Genomic DNA, 27,410 nt, shown 5'->3' on the forward strand with positions numbered 1-27,410 from the left:
CTTTACCAGTGAAACTGGTAATAGGGAATTGCTTAAGTTTCTCCCTGGAGAATTAGTTGATCTGGGGGAGGGAGACCTTGGATTACAATGAATCGGCATTTACACGTGTTCTTCTATGGAAAGGAAACAGGCTTGGCTCTGCAGCAGACATCACAGGACCATGCCTCTTGCTCGTGTAGTGTGGAGAATGGCATTTTATTGTGATGGACCAGGCCAGTGGCTTGAGGGGTAGAGACAGAGATAAAGATCTCTATCTGGGCTGAAGATAGGGATCATGCCAGGAAGGCAGTTCAAGAACTGGCTACCAATGGTCCCAAGGGTGGAGCTAAGCTGTGAATCTGGGTTTCAAGAAGAGTGCCAGCAGCAAGGCATATGGTAGTAGTCCTGGGTCTAAGCTGAGCAGAGCCCGGGACCCAGAAGTCCAAGTCAAAGGAGAAAACAGTAGGACCAGAATTCCAGCACTTACTAACACTGATGAGACTTACGACAGACAGCTGTGTACTGGTTAGCCCCTTGTGGACGGGAAGTGAACGCAGATAGACACACAGATGCTCGTGAAAGGAATGAAGGAAACAGGTGGAAATGAAGTTGGGACTTGGCGTCCAGAGAGTCTTGTATGGGAGCGGTTGCACCCCGCTGCCCCACTGTATCTGTTCTGGAGTTTGCTCTCTGCCTGGCTGACAGGGGTTTGGTCTGCTGCTTTCTTGTGAGCATGTCCTACAGGAGCTGGCTAGCGGCTAGCATGCCAAGGCTAAGACTGCTGCATCGCCCTCACTATTGCCCAGGGTACCTGTTTACCAGTTATGTGTTTGACCTCTTACTGCGTTTCAAGACCTCAGATCTTTGCCAGTAAAATTTTAAAGTGAGTAGTTAGTTCCTAGGAAGGTATCCTTCTAAGACAGGGCTGAGGAAACAGGCAGGAGGGACACATCCCTCACAAGTCCTGACAGAGCATCCTGGGGGAAGGTAGAATATTCTCCTGCTTCTGAGATGCATTTTAAACAAGGATATTCTAAATCATGGTAGAGAGTCCTAAGCCAAGGACAGTGTTTTATATTCAGGGCTAGGAAGGTATTTTCTGTCGACAGTAGAAGGTCATACTTCTCTATTTGGAACAACAGTCTTGTTTCCAGAAATGAAGGATATGGAATTCTAATATTGTTCAAACAATGAGAAGAAAATACATGGTATAAAACAGTTGGTTTATATGGAAATTGATAGTTGAAGATCACAAATACACTGACCTATCTTAAACAAGATTTGGTGTAGTTATAATAAATAGGAAAAGGCTGTGTTCTTTCATATACACACATATATTTGAGGGCGATGAGATAAATTTTACATTTGAGAGAAAGAAATTGTAACTCAGCTATGATGCTTCATAAAAGTAGATAAAAATTAAACATTTCAACTAGTGTTAGTTTTACTCACAGAAGCACAATATTTAGTGAAAATACTATATTATGTGTTAACCAGAGCCCTTTTTAAGATAACAAGAATGTGATGCAGCTATTAGGGTAATTCAGTTTTTACCATACTGTGGATAAATTCTGTTACAGAAGATGCCTGAACTAATATTTGGGATTTTCATCCAAAAATATAATCTTATTCTTTGATAAGTTACTTGAACAGTTTATCCCATTTTGAACAAATTATTTTTTCAAGGAAGGTGGATGAAAACAACTCAGATTGCGCCTTGAAGTTATTGTCTTCTGAGTAAATCCCGGAATCCTGACTACATAATTTTTCTTTTTTAAATTATTTATGCATGTCCCCCGTCTTTTAAACCTTGACAAAGGACTCAAGCTCCCATAATTTCTTTGACAAATCATACTATTTATTATTATACAACTTTTCTGAACAAACCTTCAGAATAGTTTCAGCTACGAAACAATATGATGAAAAGAAATAATGCAGAGAAAAACTTCCTATTTCCCCAGATTGGGGGTATGGTATAAGTCCAATTTTGATCTGATCACTCAGGTTTTTAAAGTGGTAGTTACACGTTAAATTCATCAGTGATTGGTAATCAGTGAGTTAAGTGACAAAATAACCTTAGTTTGAATTTGAAACATAATGGGGGACTTCCCTAGTGGTCCACTGGTGAAGAATCCACCTGCCAATTCATGGGACACAGGTTCGATCCCTGGTCCGGGAGGATCCCATATACCACAAAGCATTTCAGCCTGTGTATCACAACTTCTGAGCCTGTACTGTAGAGCCCCCGAGCTGCAGCTTCTGATCCTATGCACCCTAGAGTCTGTGCTCCACAATACGAGAACCTATCACAATGAGAAACCCACCCACCCCAACTAGTCCCGCCCCCCTTGCCACAACTAGAGAGAGAGCCTGTGTGCAGCCATGAAGACCCAGCACAGCCAAAAATAAAATTAATTAATTTTAAAAATAAAACATAATGAGGCAGGCTATCGCCATCTCCTCTTCAGGACGATGCCATGTAGTACCGGATTTACACTCATTTATGGTAGCAGAACAGCCACAGTGACAGCATGTCTACCTGCATCACACCTCCATTCAAGACAGAAAGAAGGGGAACAGCAGGGCTGTTGGTCAGCCTCGACTCATGTCTCATTGGCCTGAGCTTCGTCATATAGCCATCTCTAGCTGTAGAGAGATTAGGAAAACACATTCAGCTTCTATAGCTTCTGGACAAGCAGGGAGAAGGAGACTGGGGTGTGGGGTGAGTCAGTCTGCAATAGATAGAATATATATTCATCATTTTCCTGTTTTATTATTGTTTTGTAGTTTTATGAACAGTGAAATAAGTTGACCTCTGCTGATAAAACTTGGCACTGTTTGTTTTTTCCTTCTTAAATCTATGAAGGTCTTTGCCCAATTTTTTAAGCCATGAAATAGCTGAACAAAATTGAAAGTCATTGTACCCAAAGCTAATACTAAGTAATGCCATCTACTTTAACAGGTCACTGAATCTGGTGTACATTTAAAATCTGGTGTACATTTAATTCTGGGCACTTGCCATCCAGCAACTGTAGAATGAATGATGATTATCTCCTTCTTCGAAAAGAAAAAAAAATTCTAGCATTATCAGAATTTAGAGTTCTAACAGAATGGTTAGAGTAATGCATTTTCAAGCCGAGGGAAATACTGCTATCACTTGCAAAACATCACAGATGATCTTCAACCCATAGAAAAGATGGCTTATCGGATGGTAAGGATGTGACCGTATTATATGTTAATGCTTGCCTTAGCAGTGGTACCACATATAGTCCAAAATCATTGTTTGCCATATTCAGTATTAGAAACATAGCAGAAGTCTAAATAAACCTGTAATAGAGCATTGGAAGATAATCAGTATTGCTATACTTTTTCGGTAGGTGTTTGGGAAAAAACCTGATGTTTCCAATTTAGGGGAAATTTATAGAATGATATTGACATTTAAATTCATTCTGAGCAAAATATGTTTTTTCAGTTCTCAATAAACAAAATTACTAGGGTTTTTTTGGTGACAAAATGTTGTATACTATGAAACCAAGAATAAAGATTATGTTCTAACACTGTAGGATGTGCAGAAGGAAATAAACTAATACCTTTCACTGGAAGGAAATTTTAGATATTAAAATAATATGTAAAGCAAAAGTGTTTTTCAGTGTACGTAAGATATCTTTTCCCACAGGGCATCAGAAGCAAGAGATATTCTCATTTTTATTCTAGTTTCTCAATCTGCCAATATATTTAATGTTGCTGTCCTGTATCAGCAAGGTTTTAAAAATGGAAAAATTGGAAGATGGTTTTGCATAGCCTGTTGATGAAGTCTCACTACTGGAAGTTGAATTTATCCAGGATAATTAAATAAATAATAGAAAGCATGCATTATATGTACCAATAACACATGAGTTAACAGTTTGTTTGGAAACTTATTTGTAAGGCATATTCCCCAGATTTCATGGGTCACATGTTTAACTCAGGACACTGTACAGGCTTCAGAGTCAGCCTGAATTCAGAGCCTCCACCCTGATGGAGGGCTGACCTTGGAAAAATTACTTAACCTCTTGATTTCTTAATCTAGTGTTGATGGGACTCTCAGTGGAGAGACTACTTTCCTTGTAGGATTGTTGTGAAGGACTGAGAGAATGTGTAAATGTTTCACATATTTCCTGACATATAAGTGTTCAATGAATGCTGGCCCTTTCTATTTTTAAGGATGATAAGAAAATACCTTTTTGTGACACATCAATTATGAATTTTACGTCTTACAGAAGCACTAGCTGCTACTCCAAGATTATACTTAAGAACGAGCATTTTTTATATTGAATATATATAGCTGACATTTCATAGGTAGTTTTTTAAATAGTACCTTTTCTAGAACATTTTTATTGGTATACTAGATACTAATATTTAAAATGGTTATCTGCAGTATACAAAAATTACTTTCATAATATTATAGAATCTCAAATGACAAGGAGTATCCAAACTATTTATTAACAATGGACGGTCTTAAGGGTAATTATTTCAGAAATTAAAAAAAAATATTTCCCTATAATATGTGACATTTTATAAGCAATATAGTGTGAATTCTACCTTCAAGAAGTAATAACTTACAAAATTATATCAATAATTTATAATCCTTTAGTTAAGATAGTGATTTCTAGTTTTAATTTGAAAAGGGAACAGTTGTGCCCTGCAATTCTCCTACTGATAACAGCTTTATTCATAATTGCCAAAACTTGGAAGCCACCAAGATGTCCTTCAGAAGGTGAATAGATAAACTGATACATGCAGACACTGGAGTACTATTCACTGGGAGGGATGGGGTGGCAGGGAGGGGAGGGAGGCTGGAGTGGGAAGGGATGTATGAATAATTAAGGCTGATTTGTGTTGTATGGCTGAAATAACACAACATTGTAAAAATTTTAAAGTATATTTAAATTAAAAAAAAAAAGACATGAGGTACTAAGTCATAAAAATTCAGGCATAGAGGAACCGTAAGTATATATTTACCAAGTGAAAGAAGTCAGTCTGAAAGATTGTACTGTATGATTTCAACTGTATAATAGTCTGGACAGTGAAAAACTATGGAGATAGTAAAAAGATCAGTGGTTGTAGGGTAGGGTGGAGGAGAGGGGAAAACAGTGGAGCCCAGAGGATTTTTGGGTCAATGAAACTATTCTGTATGATAATATAATGATGGATAAAAAGTCACTATACATTTGCCAAAACTCAGAATGTACGATAACCAGAGTGAACCTTAATGTAAACTGTGGACTTCTGGTGATGGTGACTTGTCAGTGTAGGCTCACTAATGTAACAAATGTATCATTCAGAAACATAATATTATTAGTATTACTACAGTGTGTGTGTAGGGAGTATATGGAAAATCTATACTGTCCTTTTAATTTTGCTGTGAATTGAAAACTGCTCTAAAAAAATTGTCTATTAAAAACACATACATATAAAAGAAAAAAAAGAAATGCTGTGTCCTGAAACTCTCCTCTTGATAACTGAAGCAAAACAGGACTCTCTTGGGCTACTCTGCTTGCTTAAGAAAATAAGAAGAAAAGAATGTAAATTTTAAAAGGCAGATATCTCTAACTTTTGCTCATTTTTAGAAAAATTTTGCTTATTTTTTTCATTATTTATATATTCTTTCTCATTAATTATATTCTAACTTCATAGTATTTGTAACATTTAAAAAAGGGATATTAAAAGAACCAATAAAAAGTTTATTAGTCTTCCTGAACTTGACAAACCTTATGAACAGATCCCTTAAAGAGCATATTTGCTCTAAAACACTGTGTCACTCCTGCAGAAAGATAAATGGAGTGAAAATTTGAAGCTATAGAGTGACACACATGAGCTAAAAGGATGTTTGGCCTTGCTCTGCCGTTGTTGTGTAGTCGCTTGCTGAGTCGTGTCCGACTCTTGCAGCACCGTGGACTGCAGCTCTCCAGGCTCCTCTGTCCATGGGATTTCCCAGGCAAGAGTACTAGAGTCGGTTGCCATTTCCTCCTCCAGGGGATCTTCCCAATCCAGGGATTGAACCCACATTTCCTGCATTGGCAGGTGGGTTCTTTACTACTGAGCCACCAGGGAAGCTTATTTTATTACAAATATTAAAACTAAAAAAAAAAAAAAAAAAACAATGTCTTTTGAGAGAAGAGATTCACTGAGAATAGGATTTGTTTCCTATGGAGATACGTTTTTGAGACCTTCTTAGAATAAAAGGAAGGTCCGTGGTATCCCAGCAGCGGGTATCGTTTTCTCTTGCCTGCTAAAAGCTCTGTAGGCACGGATGGTTCCCAGGTTTGGAAAAGCACTTCTAGGCCTTTGCCTGGGAACTGCACGGGGAAGATCAGTTGGCACCTGGCCTGCAAAGGACCACTTGCTAGCCTCCCATTGACCACAGAGGTCTTACTTAGCAAGGATAATCTAATGAAGGCAGATTTAGATCAATTTAAAATCAACCAAAGAAAAACCAAGAACTCTGATGCTGAATGTTTGAACTCTATGGGAAGAGACCACAGTCACTGACCACAAGACAGATATTTTTGAGAAGGGAATAACTGCAAGTCATAGACCCTCAGCTGATCCAGAGCTTGTCTGCGTAAAGAAAACGCTCTCACTAATAAATACTTTGCAAAAAAAGGAATGTACTAGATAGTCATATATGAACAAATCTTTTTCTAACAGCTAACTTTTCAGATGTGAAATTACTATTTCTTCGAATATTTTAGAGTTATATATTTATATTGTAGTCACGTTTGGGGGGCTTGAGGGGTGTCTTCTACCGTCTTCCATTTGGTAATAGCACAGACATTTTATAAAAAAGTGTCAGAATTTGGTCACAGAGAAAGAACCATTAAATAGTTTATAACCCAATTCTCTGGGCCAGACATAGAAAAACTGGGTTTTTCTTAGGGTATGAGATACTTCTTAGAAACAGGACAATCTGTCCTCTATAAGTGGTGATTAACTGGACTTCTCATTTTTTAAAACTGACTTTATCAGGCATTCTGAGTCTTTTTCAGAAGAGATTACTGCTCTAACTGCTGTTTCAATTCGAGGAATTAATGTTTAGTAGCCCATTAGGGTTCATACAATAATAGCATTAATAATTACTCCTCCTTTATGTATCTCCTGCTTTCTTAAAAAAAAAAAATACTAAATCGGCTGTGGGAGAATTCAGGAATCTTTCTGAATCTGAAGAAAATATGATCACACATCTTCCACTCCTTGGTTATAAGGCAGCCTGGGGTGCCTGGGGACTAATTGCACACACTGGGACAAGGAAGAAGTAGTCGGCTAGTGGAGAAGAGGAAAGGAGAGTGGCCACCTTTAGCCCTGGAGGTGGTGATAAAGCTCACGAAATACTTCAGCTGAAGAGATCAGGTGTCAGCACTGTTGGCAGCTCAGTGTGATGAAGACGAGTTCACGGTTCTCCATAAATCCAGGGACAGGCAGGGTCAGAGGAAGGCAGAGCCATCTTGTCCGCCTTAGTAGCCTACACAGTGGGAGGAGAAGAGTTGGGCTGCAGAGCTGGAGAGAGAGCTGAAGCAGAGGGAACGAAGGTCCTGAGGGTTGAAGGATACAATGCAGATGAGAAAAACAGATGCTGCTAGGACCCGTCCTGGAGCCAGCTTACAAGTCCAGTTTGGTGTGTGTCCTTCTGCTGCGAGACCCAGCCGTGTCCCTTTGGACCCCCGGTAAGGGGGACACCTGGCCTGGGACACCCGGCCGTGTCCCTTGGGCCCCAGGTCCCCTGTGCCTGGAGAAGCAGGGGAGCTCAGTCTTAAGGTTTGCAAGCAACAAAAAGTCACGGCATTCTAAGTGATGCAGAGGAAAGAATCAGAATGGGAGAGTTCACAACCTTGTTCTTTCTCTGTGCTATGCTGGGTCTCTGCTTCCTACTCTGTAAAATGGGGTTAATAGTACCCCCAGAGGCATTGCTGCCACTGCTGCTGCTAAGTCGCTTCAGTCGTGTCCAACTCTGTGCGACCCCATAGACGACAGCCCACCAGGTTCTGCTGTCCCTGGGATTCTCCAGGCGAGAACACTGGAGTGGATTGCCATTTCCTTCTCCAGTGCATGAAAGTGAAAAGTGAAAGTGAAGTCTCTCAGTCATGTCTGACTCTTAGCGACCCCATGGACTGCAGCCTACCAGGCTCCTCCGTCCATGGGATTTTCCAGGCAAGAGTACTGGAGTGGAGTGCCATTACCTTCTCTGATCCCAGAGGTATTAAGGAGGATTAAGTGTGTGGCCAAGCATTACCAGGTTTCTCTCCCAGTGCCTTGTAGGTGTGGGACAAAGTTAAGTCACTTTCTTCTTTACAGCTTCTGCACTTGTATGTGTAGAACCGTGTAGGATTTAGAATTACAAATGCTTTCTGAAATGGGAGCTTACCACTCATTCAGCAAGAAGAGGATTACTGAGAGGCATGTGCATAATGCTTTATACATCTCAGGTCTCGAGGACTCACTAATTCTAGGCAGAGTCAACACCGATGTCCTGACAGGCCCTGAACGGTCAAGAGCAGGCACTGAGGCAACTTGGGCTGGAAGTGGGCCAGGCACTGCTCACTGAGCTTGGGGGGCAGCCTGGAGGGAAGTGTCATGCCCACAGGCCTGAGAACAGAGCAGTCAGGTCTAGACATGTGCCCTTAAACCAGAGGTTGCAGTGCAGACCGCTGGTCTGTGGGCCATCTGTGGCTCACAGATATTTTTTCCCTTTCACTTGTATACTGTTCTTATTCTGGACCCCTGGAAAACCTAGCTCAAACCTTGAAAGCAAGCTTAGTATTTTTTTTTAAGAGTATTTCTTTAAATGGCTTTAGCCAGGGCCTTCACTCTTGTTTGGCTAAATTCCCCCATCATTTCCAGTTGCCCTAAACCTGGCCATTCTATTTCTGTCTGGCCCTTGAATTTTCAATCCCTCTTCTGAGCCCAAAGCAGAGCAGGGCACAAGCCAGGGAGCTGGCCCTGGACCCAGAACCAACTGAATGTGTTCTGTCCCTCTGTCCAGGGGCTGCTGGGTGAAGTACAGGACTGTGTTGAATTTGGAGTGGGCTACAGTCCACGGGGTCACAAAGAGTTGGATGGATACAGCTGAGCACAGGCACACAAACAGCCTTGTGGAAAGGCAGAAAGCAAGTGTTAGTCGCTCAGTCATGTCCAGCTCTTTGCTACCCCATGGACTGGAGCCTGCCAGGCTCCTCTGTCCATGGGGATTCTTGAAGCAAGAATCCTGGAGTGGGTTGCCATTTCCTTCTCCAGGGGATCTTCCTGACCCAGGGATCGAACCCAGGTCTCCTGCATTGCAGGTGGGTTCTTTACTGTCCGATGGAAAGGGAGAGAGAACTGATGTATTTCAGTTTTGGAAAGAGATAAATTGAGCAAGGTGCTGAATGAATGTTTTAATTTGATATGGGGTAAAGTTGGAAGCTCTCATGTCTGGGAGGGTTCTTCTCTGTGCAGGGCGAGGACAGATAGAAGGTGGGTGGACTCGGACCTTGCCCAGTATGCCGTCTTAAGGGGAGAATCTTCCCAGGACTGCCTTAGGCAGGATCCTGATTCCATTTAGGGTAACAGGGTGCCAAACGCAGTACTTGTGGTAGACTCCAGGCCTGCAGTGTCTGTGAGTGCCGAGTCATACCGTGCTCTGCGTCTGTCACCTCTCAGTGACATTGACCTCCTCCCTCCCCTGTGAATTTCCCTCCTGCTGAATTGCCCTGTCCACTGTGTGCATAGCTCCGTGTCCGCTTTCCTTTGCGCTGTTCTTATCTCTGTTTAAACTCCTGCACCAGGTGGGGCAGTGAGGTGGAGGTGGGCATGAAAGCCAGGAACACTCTTCAGATGTCTCCCTGTAGCCAGATGTTATCAGATCTCATCTCCTGACCATGATGTGAGGAAGATAATGCTATTCATTTATTTTTTCATGTAGGCTGTAATTTTTAGAGCAGCTTTAGGTTCACAGCAAAATTGAGTGGAAAGTATGGCGTATTCCCATAGATCCCTGCCCTAGCACAACCCAGTCCTCCCACACAGTTAACATCCTGCACTGCGGTGGGACGTTTGTCTCCTTCGGTTGTTGTTTTTAAAGATGAGAAACCGAGGGTCTGAGAGATCCGACCCTTAGACAGCAGGGCTCCAGCTCCCCCAGCTGAAGCCCTCCTGCCTTGCTCCCTGTGACAGCATCCACAGCACAGGGTCTCCCGGGGGCTCGGCGCTCCTTCTGGTCCTCAGCCTTCTTCCCACGGGGAATGTAGGGAGCGGGGCTGCACCAGGTGAGAGGCAGGGGCGGCTAGATTCTCACGTTCACGAATCTAGACGTTGTTTTTCAGTGGATGAGCAGGGTTTGGCCAAGCTGTGACTTGATTTCCTGAAGTTTACTTTTTATCTTGTTTCCCTTCTGCCATGTCCCTGTTCCACCAAAGATTACAGAAAAGACTGATAGAGTGATCCTTAAAATCTTTTCAGTTGAGATTTTTATCTGGATGTTTCAGAAGTTACTTTCATGTGACAAGTAATGTCAAAGTTTGGTGGAAATTACTGACAGGCTTTTAAAATGAGTTTGTTCAAAGCATCGATTGTAAATATAAATTTAAGAGCGAAGGCTTATCAGGGCGGTAGATTCAACACCCTCCCCCTTTCTCTGCTAGTCCTCAGCTGAACCAAAAGTAGCCCTCCATGTCCTTTGGAACAGCTGGAATGTGAGTGTCTCTGAACTGGTTGTTGTTGTTCAGTCGCTCAGTCGTATCCGACTCTTTGCAACCCCATGGACTGCAGCATGTCAGGCCTCCCTGTCCTTCACCATCTCCCGGAAGTTGCCCAAGTTCATGTCCATTGCATCAGTGACGCTATCCAGTCATCTCATCCTCTGACACCCTCTTCTCCTGCCCTCAATCGTTCCCAGCATCAGGGACTTTTCCAATAAGTCACCTGTTCATATCAGGTGACCAAAATCCTGGAGCTTCAGCTTCAGCATTAGTCCTTCCAAGAGTACTCAGGGTTGATTTCCTTTAAGGTTGACTGGTTTGATCTCCTTGCTTTCTACTGGACTGGTACGTTTATTTGTTTACACTTAATGGGTGTGGAAAGTGGACTCAGATTAATAGCCTCACTTGGAGTCACACCAATGATGGCAGAGCTCAGATATGAACCCATTTTTTAAGATGCTTGTACCTGTGACCTGCTCTTATACATTCCTCCTCAATAAACAAGAGGATTTTTCTATGAGGACATACCACTGGGCAGTAAGTAAACAGTCTCAGCAGGAAAAGAGCTGTGCCTCATGGAGGAGAGGGAGATAATTCATCAACATTGAGCATTCAGCAGCATTGTTTGCCGTTCTGTATCTGGATGGCAGCACTGACTCGATGGACATGAGTCTGAGTGAACTCCGGGAGTTGGTGATGGACAGGGAGGCCTGGCGTGCTGCAATTCGTGGGGTCGCAAAGAGTTGGACACGACTGAGCGACTGAACTGAACTGAACTGAGCAGCTCTACAAACCTGACCTAATTCCCCTGGGCACCATGCAAATAACTGACCACCCCTGTCTGCTTCCCAGTCTCTCTCTCCTTGCCTTCCACATCCCCTCATGGTTTCACCCCAGGTGACCAACCACTGGAATACTTTAACAGGATGGCTCTTCCTCTTTATTTCACAAATTCCTGGAGAAATCAATATTAGAGCTCCATACAGGGCACTTTGACCACACTGTTTTCTTTTTCTTTTCTAACTTTAACGCGTAGAAAATCCCATGGGATGAGGAACCCATTTTGAGAAACAGGTCACAGCAGCTTTTGAAATACAGGCAGATAAGCAATTAGTGTCTGATTTTCCCTTGGGGAAAAAAAGATAAGGAAAGTTAATATATACTACAGTAGTAACTCAGTGAGGTTCTATGCCAGTGGTGCATTGTATAAATGATCATGTTTGACTAAACAATAGTCTTCTATAGGAAAGCTTTATGCTGTCTTTGAGTCATTAGTAGTACATGGCACAGATTTCCATTCAGACCTGGAGTGGAAACAAATCATCATAACGTTTTTTTTTTTTTTTTCTGTTCTTGTATTAGGTGTATTCCAAAAGCTTTTGGATTTATAAAGTATCTTTGAAACAGGAATAAAGAGTTTAACAAATACAGTCCATTTAATGGGAAAACCAAATCAAACTGAGATGTAATCTCAAGGTGTTTTTGTACCTAGTGTTCATGTACCCCGTCTTTTCAGAGGCTCGTTGGTTTCTATTTGTGTGATGTGAGTTTAATTGGTCTCAATATAGGCTTAAATTCAGTAGGTGTGTGATTATTCACCATGTGTGCAGGGTGCCACCACACAGGTCATGCTCATGTAATCCTTACATGCATCCTGTGAGGAATTATCCCAAATTTTCACATAAAGAAAGCCTGACTCATCCATGATTGTGTGACTAATCAGTGCTCATTATAAATCAAGTTATTTCCCCTTCAAACCTAGTATACTTTTCAACAAAATTAATTTATAAGGAGGAAAATCTCTACAACACTACTGTATACGCATTCTGTTGATGGTTAGAAGATCAACAATCTGATTCATCATAGGAAGGGTCTGTTGCTGACTCATCAAAGGAAGTTTATGCAGTGTATGATTAATGCCATTGGCTTTGAAGTCAGGCCAAGACATGGGTGAACCCAGGCTCCACAGCTGTGGAGAAATGTCATGACTTTGAGTAAACATGTTTGTGTTGTAACTTCTCAAAGTCTCAATTTTTTCATGTACCAAACAGTGACAGTACAACATCATTCATAGAGTGGGAACGAGAATTGAATACAATACTGAACATAGAGCATTTAGTGGAGTACCCAGCAGATAGTACAGATTTTTTGGTAGCTGTTATTACTAACAGTAGTGGTGAGTTAGGGAGATACTATACTGATACAGAGTGATTGAAGACAGATGTGCATTGTTATTTGGGGGGACATAGGAAGACTTTCTTATTAATAAAATCGTACTGATCTCACTGAAGATTTTTAGTAACAAACAGCCTATATATAGTACGTATGACTTTAGTGATGCTTTTAAAGATATTTTAAAATACGGAGCCAGATTAGAATATTTCCCCATTATGTTCATATTTTAGTTACTGTTGCTAATGGATTGGGGATAATGCCATGAATAAATTTCGGACAGGTGAGGAGTCTTCAACCCTTTTTAAAAAATGTATACAAAAACTAGGTGCAGTATATTCTTGGAGTCATTAAAAACATCTGTACGACTATTCCATAATAGTTACACAACTGTTTTTATAAGCTCTTGGAGAATAATTTCTTGCCTTGACTATTATTCATTTTCTACTAGAGTTAATATCGAGCATAATAGGTCAGAGCTTAGTTTCTAAGCCAGGAAAAATTGATTTTCATTATATGTAAGTAAACGAGTTTTGTTAAAATTAATAAAATTTGAAAATGAAAAATGTATACAACTAATTTATGGCAGAGAGTTTTGAACCTTAAAAACATTCCTAGTACAAGACATCTAGGTTGGGAATATATAGAATTAGCTTCTTTTTTTCATTTCCTATATTTATTTAAAAATACTTCTCCATATAGTCTTGGTCAAGATACATCAGTGTTTAAAGTAATAACTTTGGATGTCTGTATACTAAGTACAGAGAACTTTATGCAAGAAAAGGGGGAATTTTAAGTATACAATCCTTATAGATTTTATGCATTATGAGGATGAAATAGATGAATGATTTATCTACTTAGACTTATCTATTAAGAATGATTCACCCTTTTATGATAAACTGTCTGTTGCTGGGAACTGACTTTTGAAAATGATATGTATTAATACATGAAATAAGATTAAATGGATTAAAAAAGTCTCCATTTGTAGACATAAAGGGATGATGTGTATTTGTATGTTATGTGTGTGTTCCAGCTTATTCATATCATTGTCCACCTTTTAATTATCATCATCCTTTTAACTAAGCAGTGAGTTTTAGTGTTTTAACCTTTAGATCTTCAATGTATGATCTATCTTGAAGCAAAAACATCTCAAATTCAAATTATAATCCAATTTTTATTTCTTTTCTCAGATGATGAAACATGCTTGGAAAAATTATAAACGTTATGCCTGGGGTAAAAATGAACTGAAGCCTGTATCCAAAGGAGGCCATTCAAGCAGTTTGTTTGGTGAGTAGAATGTGCTTTGGCTTATTCCTGGCAGTAACTTCTCTCCAATCGACTGCACTTGTGGGTGGTGGAGAAAGTCTGTGTGACCCTCCAGATTGTGTTGCTAGGAGACTTGCACACCTGATGGAGTTGTCTGCAGGGGTTGTGCGTAGTGTGTCCTTCAGACATAGCACTGACTGCACTTTGGAACCACCTGCGTCCCTTGAAAAAATACTGATGCCTGGGGCACACTTCCAAAGATCCTTATTTAATGGATATGGGCACAGTATCCTGATTTTTAGCTCCCATGTGGTACATAGCAGAGCAGTATTTGTTGGCTGCATTAACTGCTTCCTGTCAGATAAAAGCTGTGTCTTTATCAATAAGCTGGCCAAGGCAGCCAGCCGTGGTGACCTTCACTGTGTCTCAGTGACTCTCAGCTTTGGCTCTGAATTTCTCTTGTTTGTGAGAGAAAGGGAGGATGGAGTCGTCTGTTATATGAACTTCCATTTATCCACTTTGGCATCATTTTATTGCTTTGGGTTCCTCACAGCCTGCTTCTGTGATTAATACCTTCTCCATGTACTAATAACATTCACATTGTGGAGGTGCAGAAGCTAAGTAACAGAAGCGTTAGATGGATTCCTTGGGTCACAGAGCTCCCCAGCGCCCTTCTCCCTGAACTCCATTCCTCTTCAGTTCTCACAATTTCGTCTGTAAGTAACAGGATGAAAGGCGGGGGGAGGATGTGAATCTTGGTCTGATGCTTCTGAAATCACCATGGAAAAGGTGATGTTCTGTCTTTTAACTGAAGCTGTTATATAGCACGTGCTAAGTCACTTCAGTTGAGTCTGACTCTTTGCCACCCTGTGGACTTGTAGCCCACCAGGCTTCTCTGTCTATGGGATTGGCCAGGCAAGAATGCTGGAGTGGGTTGCCATGCCCTCCTCCAGGGGGTCTTTTGACCCAGGGATCAGATCTGCATCTCTCACATCTCCTGCATTGGCAGGCAGGTTCTTTACCACTAGCGCTACCCAGGAAGCCCCCTGTTAAATAGATCACATTCTGTAACAAATAACAGTATCAGCTGACCCTACGTGCCACGGTGCCATTTGTGCATCTTCTCATTTAGTCCCTGTTACTACGTGCATTTTAGAGATGAGAAATATGAAACAGAGAACAGCTTGCCCAGTGCTAGCCACCTACTAACTGGCTGAACTGGTACCCGTGTGACTGGCTAAGGTCAGAGTCTGCTCCTAATCACCCCACTATACTTTTCCATTTGTTTAGGACCTTCCATGTGTTTGGCTCCCTTTCCAGCACTGTTATTAATAAACACAAATCTTTGCAAAGTTTATGACCTAGTGCAGAAGACATATGTACAGATAGTGAATTACCAAAGGACTGGGTGGATTCTTTGAACTAGAGAAGACTCTTGAGAGCCCCTTGGACTGCAAGGAGATCCAACCAGACCATCCTAAAGGAAATCAGTCCTGAATATTCATTGAAAGGACTGATGCTGAAGCTGAAACTCCAACACTTTGGCCACCTGAGGTGAAGAACTGACTCATTTTGAAAAGACCGTGATGCTGGGAAAGATTGAAGGCAGGGGAGAAGGGGACGACAGAGGATGAGATGGTTGGATGGCGTCACTGACTCGATGGACACAAGTTTGAGTAAACTCCGGGACTTAGTGATGGACAGGGAGGCCTGGCATGCTGCAGTCCATGGGGTTACAAAGATTCAGACACAACTGAGCAACTGAACTGGACTGGGTGGATTCAGTAGATAATCATTGGAAGTTCTGAAAAACAGTAGACTCTCTGGTAGGGAGAAGGACATTGCAGGAACAGTTAGGGAGCACTGGATGAGTAGGGAAAAAGGCTGGTTGGTCCATCACAGCAGCTCATTTTAGAGGTGAAGAGAATCAAACCTGGAGTGGTAGCAGTACACGTGGTTTCAGATAATTCTAAAGTATGTTTTGAGGACGTGGTGACCAGTTAACATGGGTGATGGTAAATAAAGAGAGAAACCCAGACACTTTATGCAGACTCAGAGTTCTTAATTTTTTTATTGTTTACTATAACTTTTTAAAAAAAATAATTCCAGTTTTGCTTTTATCTCTATGAAAGTTGTTCATACCATTAAGAAATCATTTAGTTGTAAAATTGCCATAATCTTTATCGAAGAGATTGCTTAGTTCTGTGTTAATACAGTGACGATTTTTAAATTTATTGTTAAGCCTTAAAAACATACCGAGTCTTTTAGCATGGAATGTGGAGGTGAATAAGACATGACTTCTCTATTTTGAGGAACTTCACAGACTAAAAGGAGATGCATATATGTAGTTACAATGGGAGATAGAAAGTGATGAGTGAAAGAGCAATGTAAAGTCTTCCTGTTGAGGGAGTTGAGAGGAAATAAATGAGAGTCAGGCCTGGCTACGGCATGGAAGGAGAGGCTAGGATCAGTCAGAGCTGCAGAGAGGGGGTTGAATTCCATTTTTGAGTAATGGTTTCTTAGAGCTATCACTAAACAATTTTAGATCTAATTATAATTAAAACAGTTTTGTGCAGGTGCACTTTGATGTAATTACATTAAAATTAATATGTGTATTGCTCCTTGGTTTCAGGTCTTTTCTTTTTCTTGCTAGAGAATGTGATCACAAATGAAATTTCTAAGAGATTTATTTTCTGCAACTCAGAAAAGACTTTAAAGATTAGTGTACCAATTAATAGTCTATGATAATTTTTAGTTTGGTTTGATTCAACATTTAAATTTTCTTTCACTGAAAGAACTTTAGACTGTATTCAATATTCTTGTTTACTAATAAATTCAGTATTACTCACTTCCTCTTCAAGGTATGCTCAGTGTAGCTATATGGATCTGTCAAAGGTGTTTATTGAGTAAATATTTTTCTGATATTTTCAGGTAATATCCAAGGAGCAACAATAGTAGATGCCCTGGATACACTTTTTATTATGAATATGAAAGATGAATTTGAAGAGGCTCAAGCATGGGTTGAAGAAAATCTAAATTTTAATGTGGTAAGTTCAATAAAAGCTGCCTATTCAGTTCTTAAATCTCAGTTAACGTGGACAAATTCTCCTGTGGGGTAAATTATTGTGTTGTACCCAAGCAGAAACAAATAATGCAATTTTAAATAGTATCGTACTATATTCTTAACTTTCCCTCCCTTACTACACAAATACATGTCTTTGTGTTTTTTGGGGGCAAATTAAGAGTAAGAATGAAGAAATTAATATTTATTAAGACCCACACGTGCCAAGTATTCTTGTTCAAGTCCCACAGCAACCCCAAGAAATGAGTATTATTTTCACACCTTTACAGATTAGAAATCAGAGCCTCAGGGCTTATCTAGACCACACAGAGAGTTGTACTCAGAGCTGTGACCTCACAAAAGCCTTGTGCTTCTGCACTGCGCCATGGTGCAATACTGCGGCTTTATTAGAGGAAGCTTTGTTAGCTAGAACCCAGGGTGTTGTATGGTAAGCTGCAGCTCAATGCAAGACCATAAGAGAAATTAAAATAGAGAAGTTTATTACTTAACAGGTCCTGAAAGGTACATGACTCACCTACAGGGGCCACACAGGGAGGTCAAGGCAGAGTATAGACAGAGAGACAGGACCTGGGGCACATGCCTTTATGACGGTAGATCGAGTGCTTCAGGGTTCAAAGGTAAGGCCGAATTGGTCAATTCAAACCAACTTAGTAGGCTCCAGTAACGTCTTTTCTGAAGGGCACACAGAGGGCGGGCCTGGTGGTGGGGGAAACATGATCACAAGACAGAGTCCTACCAGGAACTGACATTTGCTTGTGACCCTGGGGCTGTTTTCAAGGGCACACTCTTGCCTGAGGGGCTAGTGTCAATTTAAAGCCCCTGCCAGCCACTTGGCCGAACAAAATGGATACTGAGTCAGTAACACCGTGAAGTAGCTTATCTGATCACACCACATGCATCCAGCAGCAGCTGCATCCACTTTCCCATAAATAAGGTTTTAAACTTTGTTGATTGTAGACCCTTATCAGTATAAACTATTTTTTTGGCTGTATCACGGGGCTTGCAGGATCTTAGTACCCAGACCAGGGATCGAACCTGTGCCCACTGCAGTGGCTGCACAGAGTCCTAGTCACTGGATGGCCAGGGAATTCCCAATATAAACTTTTATCAGTTTCTATATGAAATAGTTTTAAAATTTTGTCCACATACTATCATTTTTAATAAACCTCAGTACCCACTGTACATCAAGGAAAAGGTTCATAATTATGGGTAGTGAACATTTCATGATAGTTTGGGACTACATCTTGTCAGAGCAAATCTAATTCCACAGTCATTGCTTTACCCTCGTAATGAGATTAACAAAGAACTTGTTTTCAGAACAGGAACAGTTGGCCCTGGTGATTTTTAGTCATTCACTTAACGTTTGCATCATTGGTATTTTTTTAAGTTGAGTTACATACACATACCCACACACATACTTTTTTCCAGATTCTTTTCCATTATAGTTTATTACAAAATACTAAATAGAGTTCCCTGAGCTATACAGTAGGTCCTTGTTTATTTTATATACAGTAATATGTGTCTCTTAATCCCAAATTCTTGGTTTATCCCTCCCCCTTGCTCCTTTGATAACCAGAAGTTTGTTTTCTATGTCTGTGAATCTGTTTCTGATTCATAAGTTCATTTGTATCATTTTTTTAGATTCCACATATAAATGATATCATGTGGTATTTGACTTATTTCACTGTATTATTTTTAATCTGAGATTACTTTGCAGAAATTCTTGTAAGCCTCTTTCTGTCTGCTAAGCATTTGCTAATATCTGTAAATCCCCATAACTAGGCACAAGTACCATGCTGTATGTTGAGAATGGACAGAGAAAGTTTTATCTCCCTGCTGACTCCTCTGCATTGTGGAGCTCTTCTCACCAGCACCATCCAGAGTATTAAAGGCAGCATAACACTGAGTCCTTTTCCTACCTCTTTGAATTAAAAACATATTCCTATTCCTCTAATTAATTGCCATAAATACCCCGCTTTGGAAATCACTGAGTTGAATAATCAGATGAGTCTGTGTTTAGTCTGCCTGTAACTGAATTTAGAATATAAAAGACACAGTATTCCAACATAAAGGGACCTTGGAAATTGATGTGCTCTGTCTTTTTATTTTAAATATGAAAAAACAGGCTCAAGGATTGAGTGATTTTGTAAGGTTCTATGGCTCTTCGGTTGGATATGACCTGTGGTAGCTCAGATATAACCAATAGACCTGAGTGTGAAAAATTAAGGCAATGAACCAAAAGGTTTCTTTCTGAGGATTTTTCCAGTAGTCCTATATGAATGTGAAAGTTGGACCACAAAGAAGGCTGAGCACCAAAAAATTGATGCTTTCAAACTGTGGTGCTGGAGAATACTCTTGAGAATCCCTTGGACAGCAAAGAGATCAAATCAATGAATCCTTAAGGAGATCAACCCTGAATAATCATTGGAGGACTGATGCTAAAGCTCCAATACTGTGGCCACCTGATACTAAGAGCTGACTCATTAGAAAAGACCCTGATGCTAGGAAAGATTGAGGGCAGGAGGAGAAGTGGGTGACAGAGGATGAGATGGTTCTATGGCATCACTGACTCCATGGACATGAGTTGGAGCAAACACCAGGAGATGGTGAAGGACAGGGAAGCCTGTTGTGCTTCAGTCCATGGTGTTGGAAAGAGTCGGATACGACTTAGCGACTGAACAACAACAGCAGTTCTTTCTTAGTAGTACTTTTGCCCTGCCACGTTATTTTTGAGTAAACTCAACTACCTACCGGCAAAGAACTATGGAATGTCTTCAGCTATATATGGAGGAGAGAATGGAGAATGTATTCCCTCCCCATCCTCTCTTCCAGAAAAGGAGGAGAATGAGACCTAGATTCTTCCAGAGTCTAATGATGGAAGGCAGGAGAGGAGACTGTAGTGACCTAGGCCTAAAGAGTGTCCAGGTCCCTTGTTTGGCACTTAGGCCGTTGCTGCCACAAAGCTTCCCCAAACACTGCAGCAGTTCCTTGCTTTTCATGTCCAGTGGCAGTCTGAGAAACTCTGGAATCATTTATTTAAAAGGATGAAGCACAAAAGCCTCGCACAGTAATAGTCAAGGTAACAGAAGGCAGTTGGAGGGCCTCAGACCACGACCAGGTGACATGAATGTGTTCCATGGACCGTAGGAGCCTGTGAGGAGGCAAAGGGAATCTAATAGGGGATATCAGGCTATTTAGAACTTATGAAGAGCAAATTCTTTGACTTCTTTACTTGTCAGGTAAAGGAATTAGACTATCAGTTGAATGATGCCTAAGATACTGTGCTTTGTTTCTTTAAAATTGTATTTTTGTATTTCTGTAAGATTTTCTTCAGTGACTTCACAGACTTTTATATAAAATATAATTTTAGAACTGTTATTGATAATCTTGGGCTATACCCTTCAAAATATACTTTTAAAAACATAGTCACAGGTCTCAAATTTCAGTTTATTTTACCGTTCCTAATGTGAGAGGTCTTGAAATGTATTTTTTGCAGTTCTCTCTTTGAGTATTCGATCCATGGGGTTGCAAAGAGTCGGACACAACTGAGTGACTGAACAACAACTTTGGGTATTGCTATATTTTTCTTTAAAAATATAAAAGTTTATCAGTAACATCCAAATGATAATACTTCCCATATTACAATTAATAACACATATAAATTCAGGACAACTGTATTGATTTAAAGTGCTTCAGCTTACAGTCTTCTAGTTGGTTTTATTATGTCCCATAAAAGAATCTTTCCTGTATTCAGTCATTCTACCCAGAGATTCTGACAATTGTGTCAGCAATTATAGTTTTCTTTCTGAAAATGCTGAAAACATTGTTCCATTTATGTAAAGGAAGGAGAAATTGGAAAAGCTTAAACAGAGACAGAAAACTTATTTTTATGGATAACGTATAGTGTCATTCCAGCCTGAATAAATTATTGCTTGTTTTCAAATTAATGCTTTTTCCTGATAAGGTATTTTAATTGACAGTATAAAGGTAATGCAAAAAAAAAGTTAATGCATCCAAATTTATTGCAAGGTAAAAATAAGAATGAAACTGAAATAGAATCATTGTTGTTGAGAGTTGTTTTATCTTGTGGTGCTCCTGAGTATAAACAAATCTTACAGTCAAGAATAAATTTGTTTATATGTGAAATATTCAATTTGCATCACTTACAGGTATAAAGTACATGTCTTTTATTGGTTTATACTGTCATTAACCAAAACTCATTTTCTTTTAATTAAGGCATAGCAAGTTGATTGAATTTGCATACTTGGTAGTACAAAGTACAAATGGCTGTAACAACTGACTTAAATCACTGAGATAATCTGTAGGAGCAGGGGCTTCACGTAGAGCTTTGTATTTATTCCAATTCTCTAAAGGCACGTAGGTCTGGGCAGAAAAGGTTAAGGGTAGACTGGTGGCTGAGTTTTCTGGTTTTAGTTCAAAGCAATCCTAAGACAAGGGATCCAAAGCAGATCCTTGGCTATTCATTACTCATTCATTAATTCATGCATGTATTAATTATTACTAATCACCTTTTTTAAAACTTTTTAGTTTGTATTGGAGAATAGCTCATTAACAATGTTGTGATATTTTCAGGTGAACCCCCAAAGGCATTCAGCCTTACATATACATGTATACATTCTTCCCAAAACTCCCCTCCCATCCACGCTGCCACGTAACATTGAACAGAGTTCCATGTGCTATACAGTAGGTTCTTTTTAGTTATCCATTTTAAATATAGCTATAGTAATTACCTTTTAATTGTCAAGTTCTTACCCTAATGAAGCTTATAGTCTAGCAGGAATAATAGTCAAATTACCTAGTTCAGGCCAGGTTTTTTAGGAAATGAAGAAAGGACAAAGGAAATTACTATTTAAAGAGTCCTGAGACATACAGAGTATTAATGCTGCTGCTGCTGCTGCTAAGTTGCTTCAGTCGTGTCTGACTCTGTGCAACCCCAGAGATGGCAGCCCACGAGGCCTCCCCGTCCCTGGGATTCTCCAGGCAAGAACACTGGAGTGGGTTGCCATTTCCTTCTCCAATGCATGAAAGTGAAAAGTGAAAGTGAAGTCACTCAGTCATGTCCGACTCTTCGCGACCCCATGGACTGCAGCCTACCAGCCTCCTCCATCCATGGAATTTTCCAGGCAAGAGTACTGGAGTGGGGTGCCATTGCCTTCTCCGAGTGTTAATGCTAGGTGATTTTTTTCATAGATTACCTGATTTAGTCTTTGTGACACATTACAGGGGGTAAGTGGTGTTTTCCCTATTTTTTTTTTTTTTCCTCTAATTTTATTTTATTTTTAAACTTTACATAATTGTATTAGTTTTGCCAAATATCAAAATGAATCCGCCACAGGTATACATGTGTTCCCCATCCCGAACCCTCCTCCCTCCTCCCTCCCCATACCATCCCTCTGGGCCGTCCCAGTGCACCAGCCCCAAGCATCCAGCATCATGCATCGAATCTGGACTGGCAACTCGTTTCCTACATGATATTTTACATGTTTCATTGCCATTCTCCCAAATGTTTTCCCTATTTTTATAGATGAAGCGGTAACTAATTAATCTGCCCCAAATCATGCATCAGATAAGAGCTGTGCTTTTTAATAAGATCTGCCTAACCCAGTGACCCTGTTTTTAGTGGAAAGGAAATGCCAAGAGTTGAAAAATACATAGGCAGCCAAAGAATTTGAGTCCCTCAAAAGTAGGCATGTAATCTTGATATCTCAGTACTCATTAGGATATATCATTCCATAGGTATTCACTAAAGATTAATGAAATGATGTGTTGTTACCTTGTCCTACTTACTGACAAACTTTGCTAGCCTCAGCTAGGAGAGAAGCTGACATGGAACATGGGTAGCTGCACTGTGTCATATTTTTAAATAGTTAGAAATGATCTGCAGTTCAGGTGCAATTGATATGCTTGTTTTTACCTAACCTACTTCCAGAACAGGTTTGTGGTGGCTCCTGATACAGGAAGATCATTAACCTAAGAACAAATGATCAGGAGTTTCATATTTAGGCCTTTGCAAATTCAGTTCTGAACTTCCTCCTTTCTGCTGCTGCTAAGTCTGACAGAGTCCGACCCCATAGATGGCAGCCCACCAGGCTCCCCCGTCCCTGGGATTCTCCAGGCAAGAACACTGGAGTGGGTTGCCATTTCCTTCTGCAATGCATGAAAGTGAAAAGTGAAAGTGAAGTCATTCAGTCATGTCCGACTCTTAGTGACCCCATGGACTGCAGCCTACCGGGCTCCTCCGTCCATGGAATTTTCCAGGCAAGAGTACCAGAGTGGGTTGCCATTGCCTTCTGCTTCCTCCTCTCTACTGTGACTTTAAAAAAGTATTGATCACCTAGATCCTTCCATGAGGAATATTGAAAACTGACTTTCATAATGAATTCTATGTCATAGACATTTACTCCAGATAACAATTTCTTATATTAAACCCTCAGTAAAAATCAAAGCTATACTAAAATATTATTAAAAAGCCTTTTTCTGCATTGAGGTAAAGTGATATCTCTGTATGAGAGGATGAGCTTTGAGAATGACAAAGGCTAATGATTAGCTTGTTCCAGACTCTAACTAGCAACACAATGAGACTGATCTTTGGCAAGCACTTGAATTGTGCTTTTTAATTGTAATGAACACCATATGTTTTAGATAACAGAGGTATTGGTAGCAACAGTGACTGTATTTTTAAAGATCCAGATTATTCTCTTACCCAATTGGAATGCCATCCTACTTTTAGCAAATAAGCTGTAGGGTTCTCTATCTGAAGGTTGTAAGTTGACCTCAAGAAGCAAATTGGGATCTCTTCAAGTGCCTGAATGAGTTCTTGGCTTAGGTCCAGAGCTCCATAACATGGAGTATAGGAGAAGTGACCTTTGCCTTAGTATTGCTTTTATAAAAGCTCTGTTTTCGAGCAGCCTTAACGTCCTGATGGTGTAGATAACTGAGTTAATTATCCTGTCAAATGGAGCTGTTCAGTGTTTTCTCTCTGAATGCTAATCACTGTCTGCCAAAGGAGATGATTTCAGTTTTGGCTATGAGGATACTGAGCTATGATCCCTCTGTCAGTAATCAGTGATAGAGTGGACTGCTGCTTGAGGGCCTTTCTGGACCTGCTTGGTAAAACTAACCTATTAACAGAGAGAAGAAGGTGATTTGCCTATCTTTGTTGCTCGAAGAACTGTACTTTATTCATCTTAAGAGGTCTATCATGTTACTTAAACATGAAGTTAAAAGCTGCTCAGACACATATTATACTAAGCTATACTGTTTAATATTGTAATTTAATCTATTAAGAGGAGATGTAATCCTCAAGATGTTACTACAACACACACTTTGAAGAACCACATACAAATGAATGTGTATGCTAAGCCTAAACATAGACAAAGCTTATGGGTAGTTGCCTGTCTTGAAAAGGATAATGCTGTTTCCACTGGTTCTCAGTAAGATGAAGCATAGTTGTTCAGTTTCTCAGTCTGTCTGACTCTTTGCGACCCCGTGGACTGCAGCATGCCAGGCTTCTCTGTCCTTCACTATCTTTGTGAGTTTGTTCAAACTCATGCCCATTGAATCAATGATGCCATCCAACCATCTCTCCTTTGTTGCCCCCTTCTCCTCCTCTACTCAGTATTTTCCAGCATCAGCGACTTTTCCAGTGAGTTAGCTCTTCACATCAGGTGGCCAAAGTACTGGAGCTTCAGCACCTGTGCTTCCAACGAATATTCAGGGTTGATTTCCTTTAGGATTGACTAGTTTAATCTCCTTTCTGTCCAGTGGACTCTCAAGAGTCTTCTCTAACACCACAGTTCGAAAGCATCAATTTCTCGGCACTCAGCCTTCTTGGGCTCTGAGAGCCTTCTCGGCTCTCACATCCATACATGACTACTGGAAAAACCATGGTTTTGATTATATGGAAATGTGTCAGCAAAATGATGTCTCTGCTTTTTAATACGCTCTCTAGGTTAGCACATGTTAGTAGTGGAGCAGTTGTTATTAAACAGTTATGGCATTGGTTTGTATTGGGGCAGCTGTTATTAATACTTGCTTGTTCGTTACTTATAGTTCATTGAATAGAAAACTGACAGGAAGTTTAGAGGAATAGCTAGCAGAGAAGTATTCTTTGATGTTAGGGCTCAGAGAATTAGTCTGAAAAAAAAAATTCTAATAATTGGAATAGAGAATAGGATTAAGATATTTAAAATTAAGATATTTCTGGAAATAAAAATTATTTCCTAAGAAGTGTTTTTCAGTTTAAAGCAATCCAGTCTGTTCTGCTGTATGGAACATAAGTTAAGAATTAAGGAGAGTTCCTTAAACTTGATGCAGATTTGATTCTAAATAATTATCTTAAAGCCTGAAGGTGCAAAGGAGCAATATATCTATCAAGGAAAGTTTGTGCCTCTATAATTCCTCAATCAAAATCCATGGCTGAATCTGTTCTACAACCTTAATTTGTTATTCAAATAGTCAAGACTGTTATTTCACTTACTAAAATCTATCATCTTATAATTTGCTTATAAAAGTGAATAAGTTGCTTATAAAAATGCACCTAATAAATTTCTTTGAGTTATTTAAAATACCATCCTGTCTCGTAGAAGGAGGTTGATATATATATGTGGATCAGAGACCCTGAATATGAGGGTTAGGAGAATATGTTGCCTCACCAATTTAGGTACGACGCCCCTTATCAGCACAGAAGCAGTTACGGAACAAGAACAAAACCCCTTGCCCTTGGCAACATAATTCTCGTAAAAGAAACGGGGAGAATGAGAGGATAACAGGCAGGAAGGCTAGCGGCCCCCAAACGGAGAAAATAGGCTGCAAGTGTCAGACGTTTTTTATCTTTCTCTTAAGCTGCAGGGCTTCCGTTGTAGCTCAGCTGGTAAAGAATCCGCCTGCAATGCGGGAGACCTGGGTTCGATCCCTGGGTTGGGAAGATCCCCTGGAGAAGGGAAAGGCTACCCACTCCAGTATTCTGGCCTAGAGAATTACATGGACTGTATAGTCCATGGGGTTGCATAGAGTCATACACGACTGAGTGACTTTCCCTATATATATTTGTATATAGCAAGCACATATACACATACTTAGTATGCCAGAGGACAGCAATACTAAGGAAAGGGGTTAACTTAATGTGGAAATTACCAGTCTAAGACATCCTGGGCAATATGAGACTTTAGTAGGGAAGCTTAGTTTTTGCATGATTTTACCTCTTGATTTTAGTTGCAAAGTTAATTATACTACATATCTTATTTAATTTATGTGTGATTATGGTTATGTGTGTTCTTTGATTCAACAGCTATTGGTAGAGGAAAGTCAAAGTGAAAGAGCAGTTTTTCCAGCCCACATAGTTTTGTGGGTAGGCTTTAAGCCGAAAATGTCCACCTTCCCCTTGCTCATCCATTGTGCATGCAGTTTAAACAAAGACTGGATCTACTTCTCAAACTGGCACTCACACGTGTACATTCACTGTGTACTAGACACCATAGGATACGTAGGGCGTATTCCTGAAATGCGACCTGACTTAAAGATTTAAGGAATTTAATCTCATTTAAAATAAACACAAGCTTCTGTATAGCACAGGGAGCTCAGCTTGATGCTCTGTGATGATGTGGAGGGGTGGGATGGGGTCGGGTGATGGGAGGAAGGCTCAAGAGGGAGGGGGATATATGGATACATGTAGCTGATTCATGATGTTGTACAGAAGAAACTAGCACAACATTTAAAGCACTTATACTCCCATTTTTTAAATTTTTTAAAGATTACATATGTAAAAAAAACCAAACACGGATTGAAGGAGATTACAAAATCTACATTGTTAAGATAAATCACACAAAATTTTAGTGTTGCAGGCTGTTTGGGGCTCCCATCCTTCACATACTGTTCTCTCCCTGCCCAGACCCCTCTTCTGTCATTAGGGTGAATCACTGGAGAAGTTTTAGAGCATCTGAAAAGATGCTGCATTAATATTAATAGGATGCGTATCTTCATTCAAATTTAATAAGATTATTTTCATGTGAATTAGAATCAAGACATTTATAAAGTTGGCCTCAAACCCACAGATTGTAGAAGTTCACTTTGGAAAATCCAGATATCGTATAAAGTACTTTAAGCACAAAAGGAAATTTGGTCAGGATACTATATTCAAAAAGAGGATTTGAAACATAACTCACTTATAAGGGTATGGG

The 27,410-nt window shown here is 40.1% G+C and overlaps 1 protein-coding gene across 1 annotated transcript in view; it reads left to right on the forward strand.

Annotated features, from left to right (window-relative positions):
• The window catches only part of MAN1A1 (mannosidase alpha class 1A member 1), a 173,558-nt gene that overhangs the window by 32,016 nt on the left and 114,132 nt on the right, over nucleotides 1-27,410 (forward strand). Inside the window, exons 3-4 of the mRNA NM_001205972.1 lie at nucleotides 14,054-14,150; nucleotides 17,061-17,176. Coding sequence (NP_001192901.1) covers nucleotides 14,054-14,150; nucleotides 17,061-17,176 — 213 coding nt within the window. The remainder of the gene's footprint in view (nucleotides 1-14,053; nucleotides 14,151-17,060; nucleotides 17,177-27,410) is intronic.

This window comes from Bos taurus, chromosome 9 (genome assembly GCF_002263795.3).
Source record: "Bos taurus isolate L1 Dominette 01449 registration number 42190680 breed Hereford chromosome 9, ARS-UCD2.0, whole genome shotgun sequence".
In the NCBI taxonomy this organism is placed as follows: Eukaryota; Metazoa; Chordata; class Mammalia; order Artiodactyla; family Bovidae; genus Bos; species Bos taurus.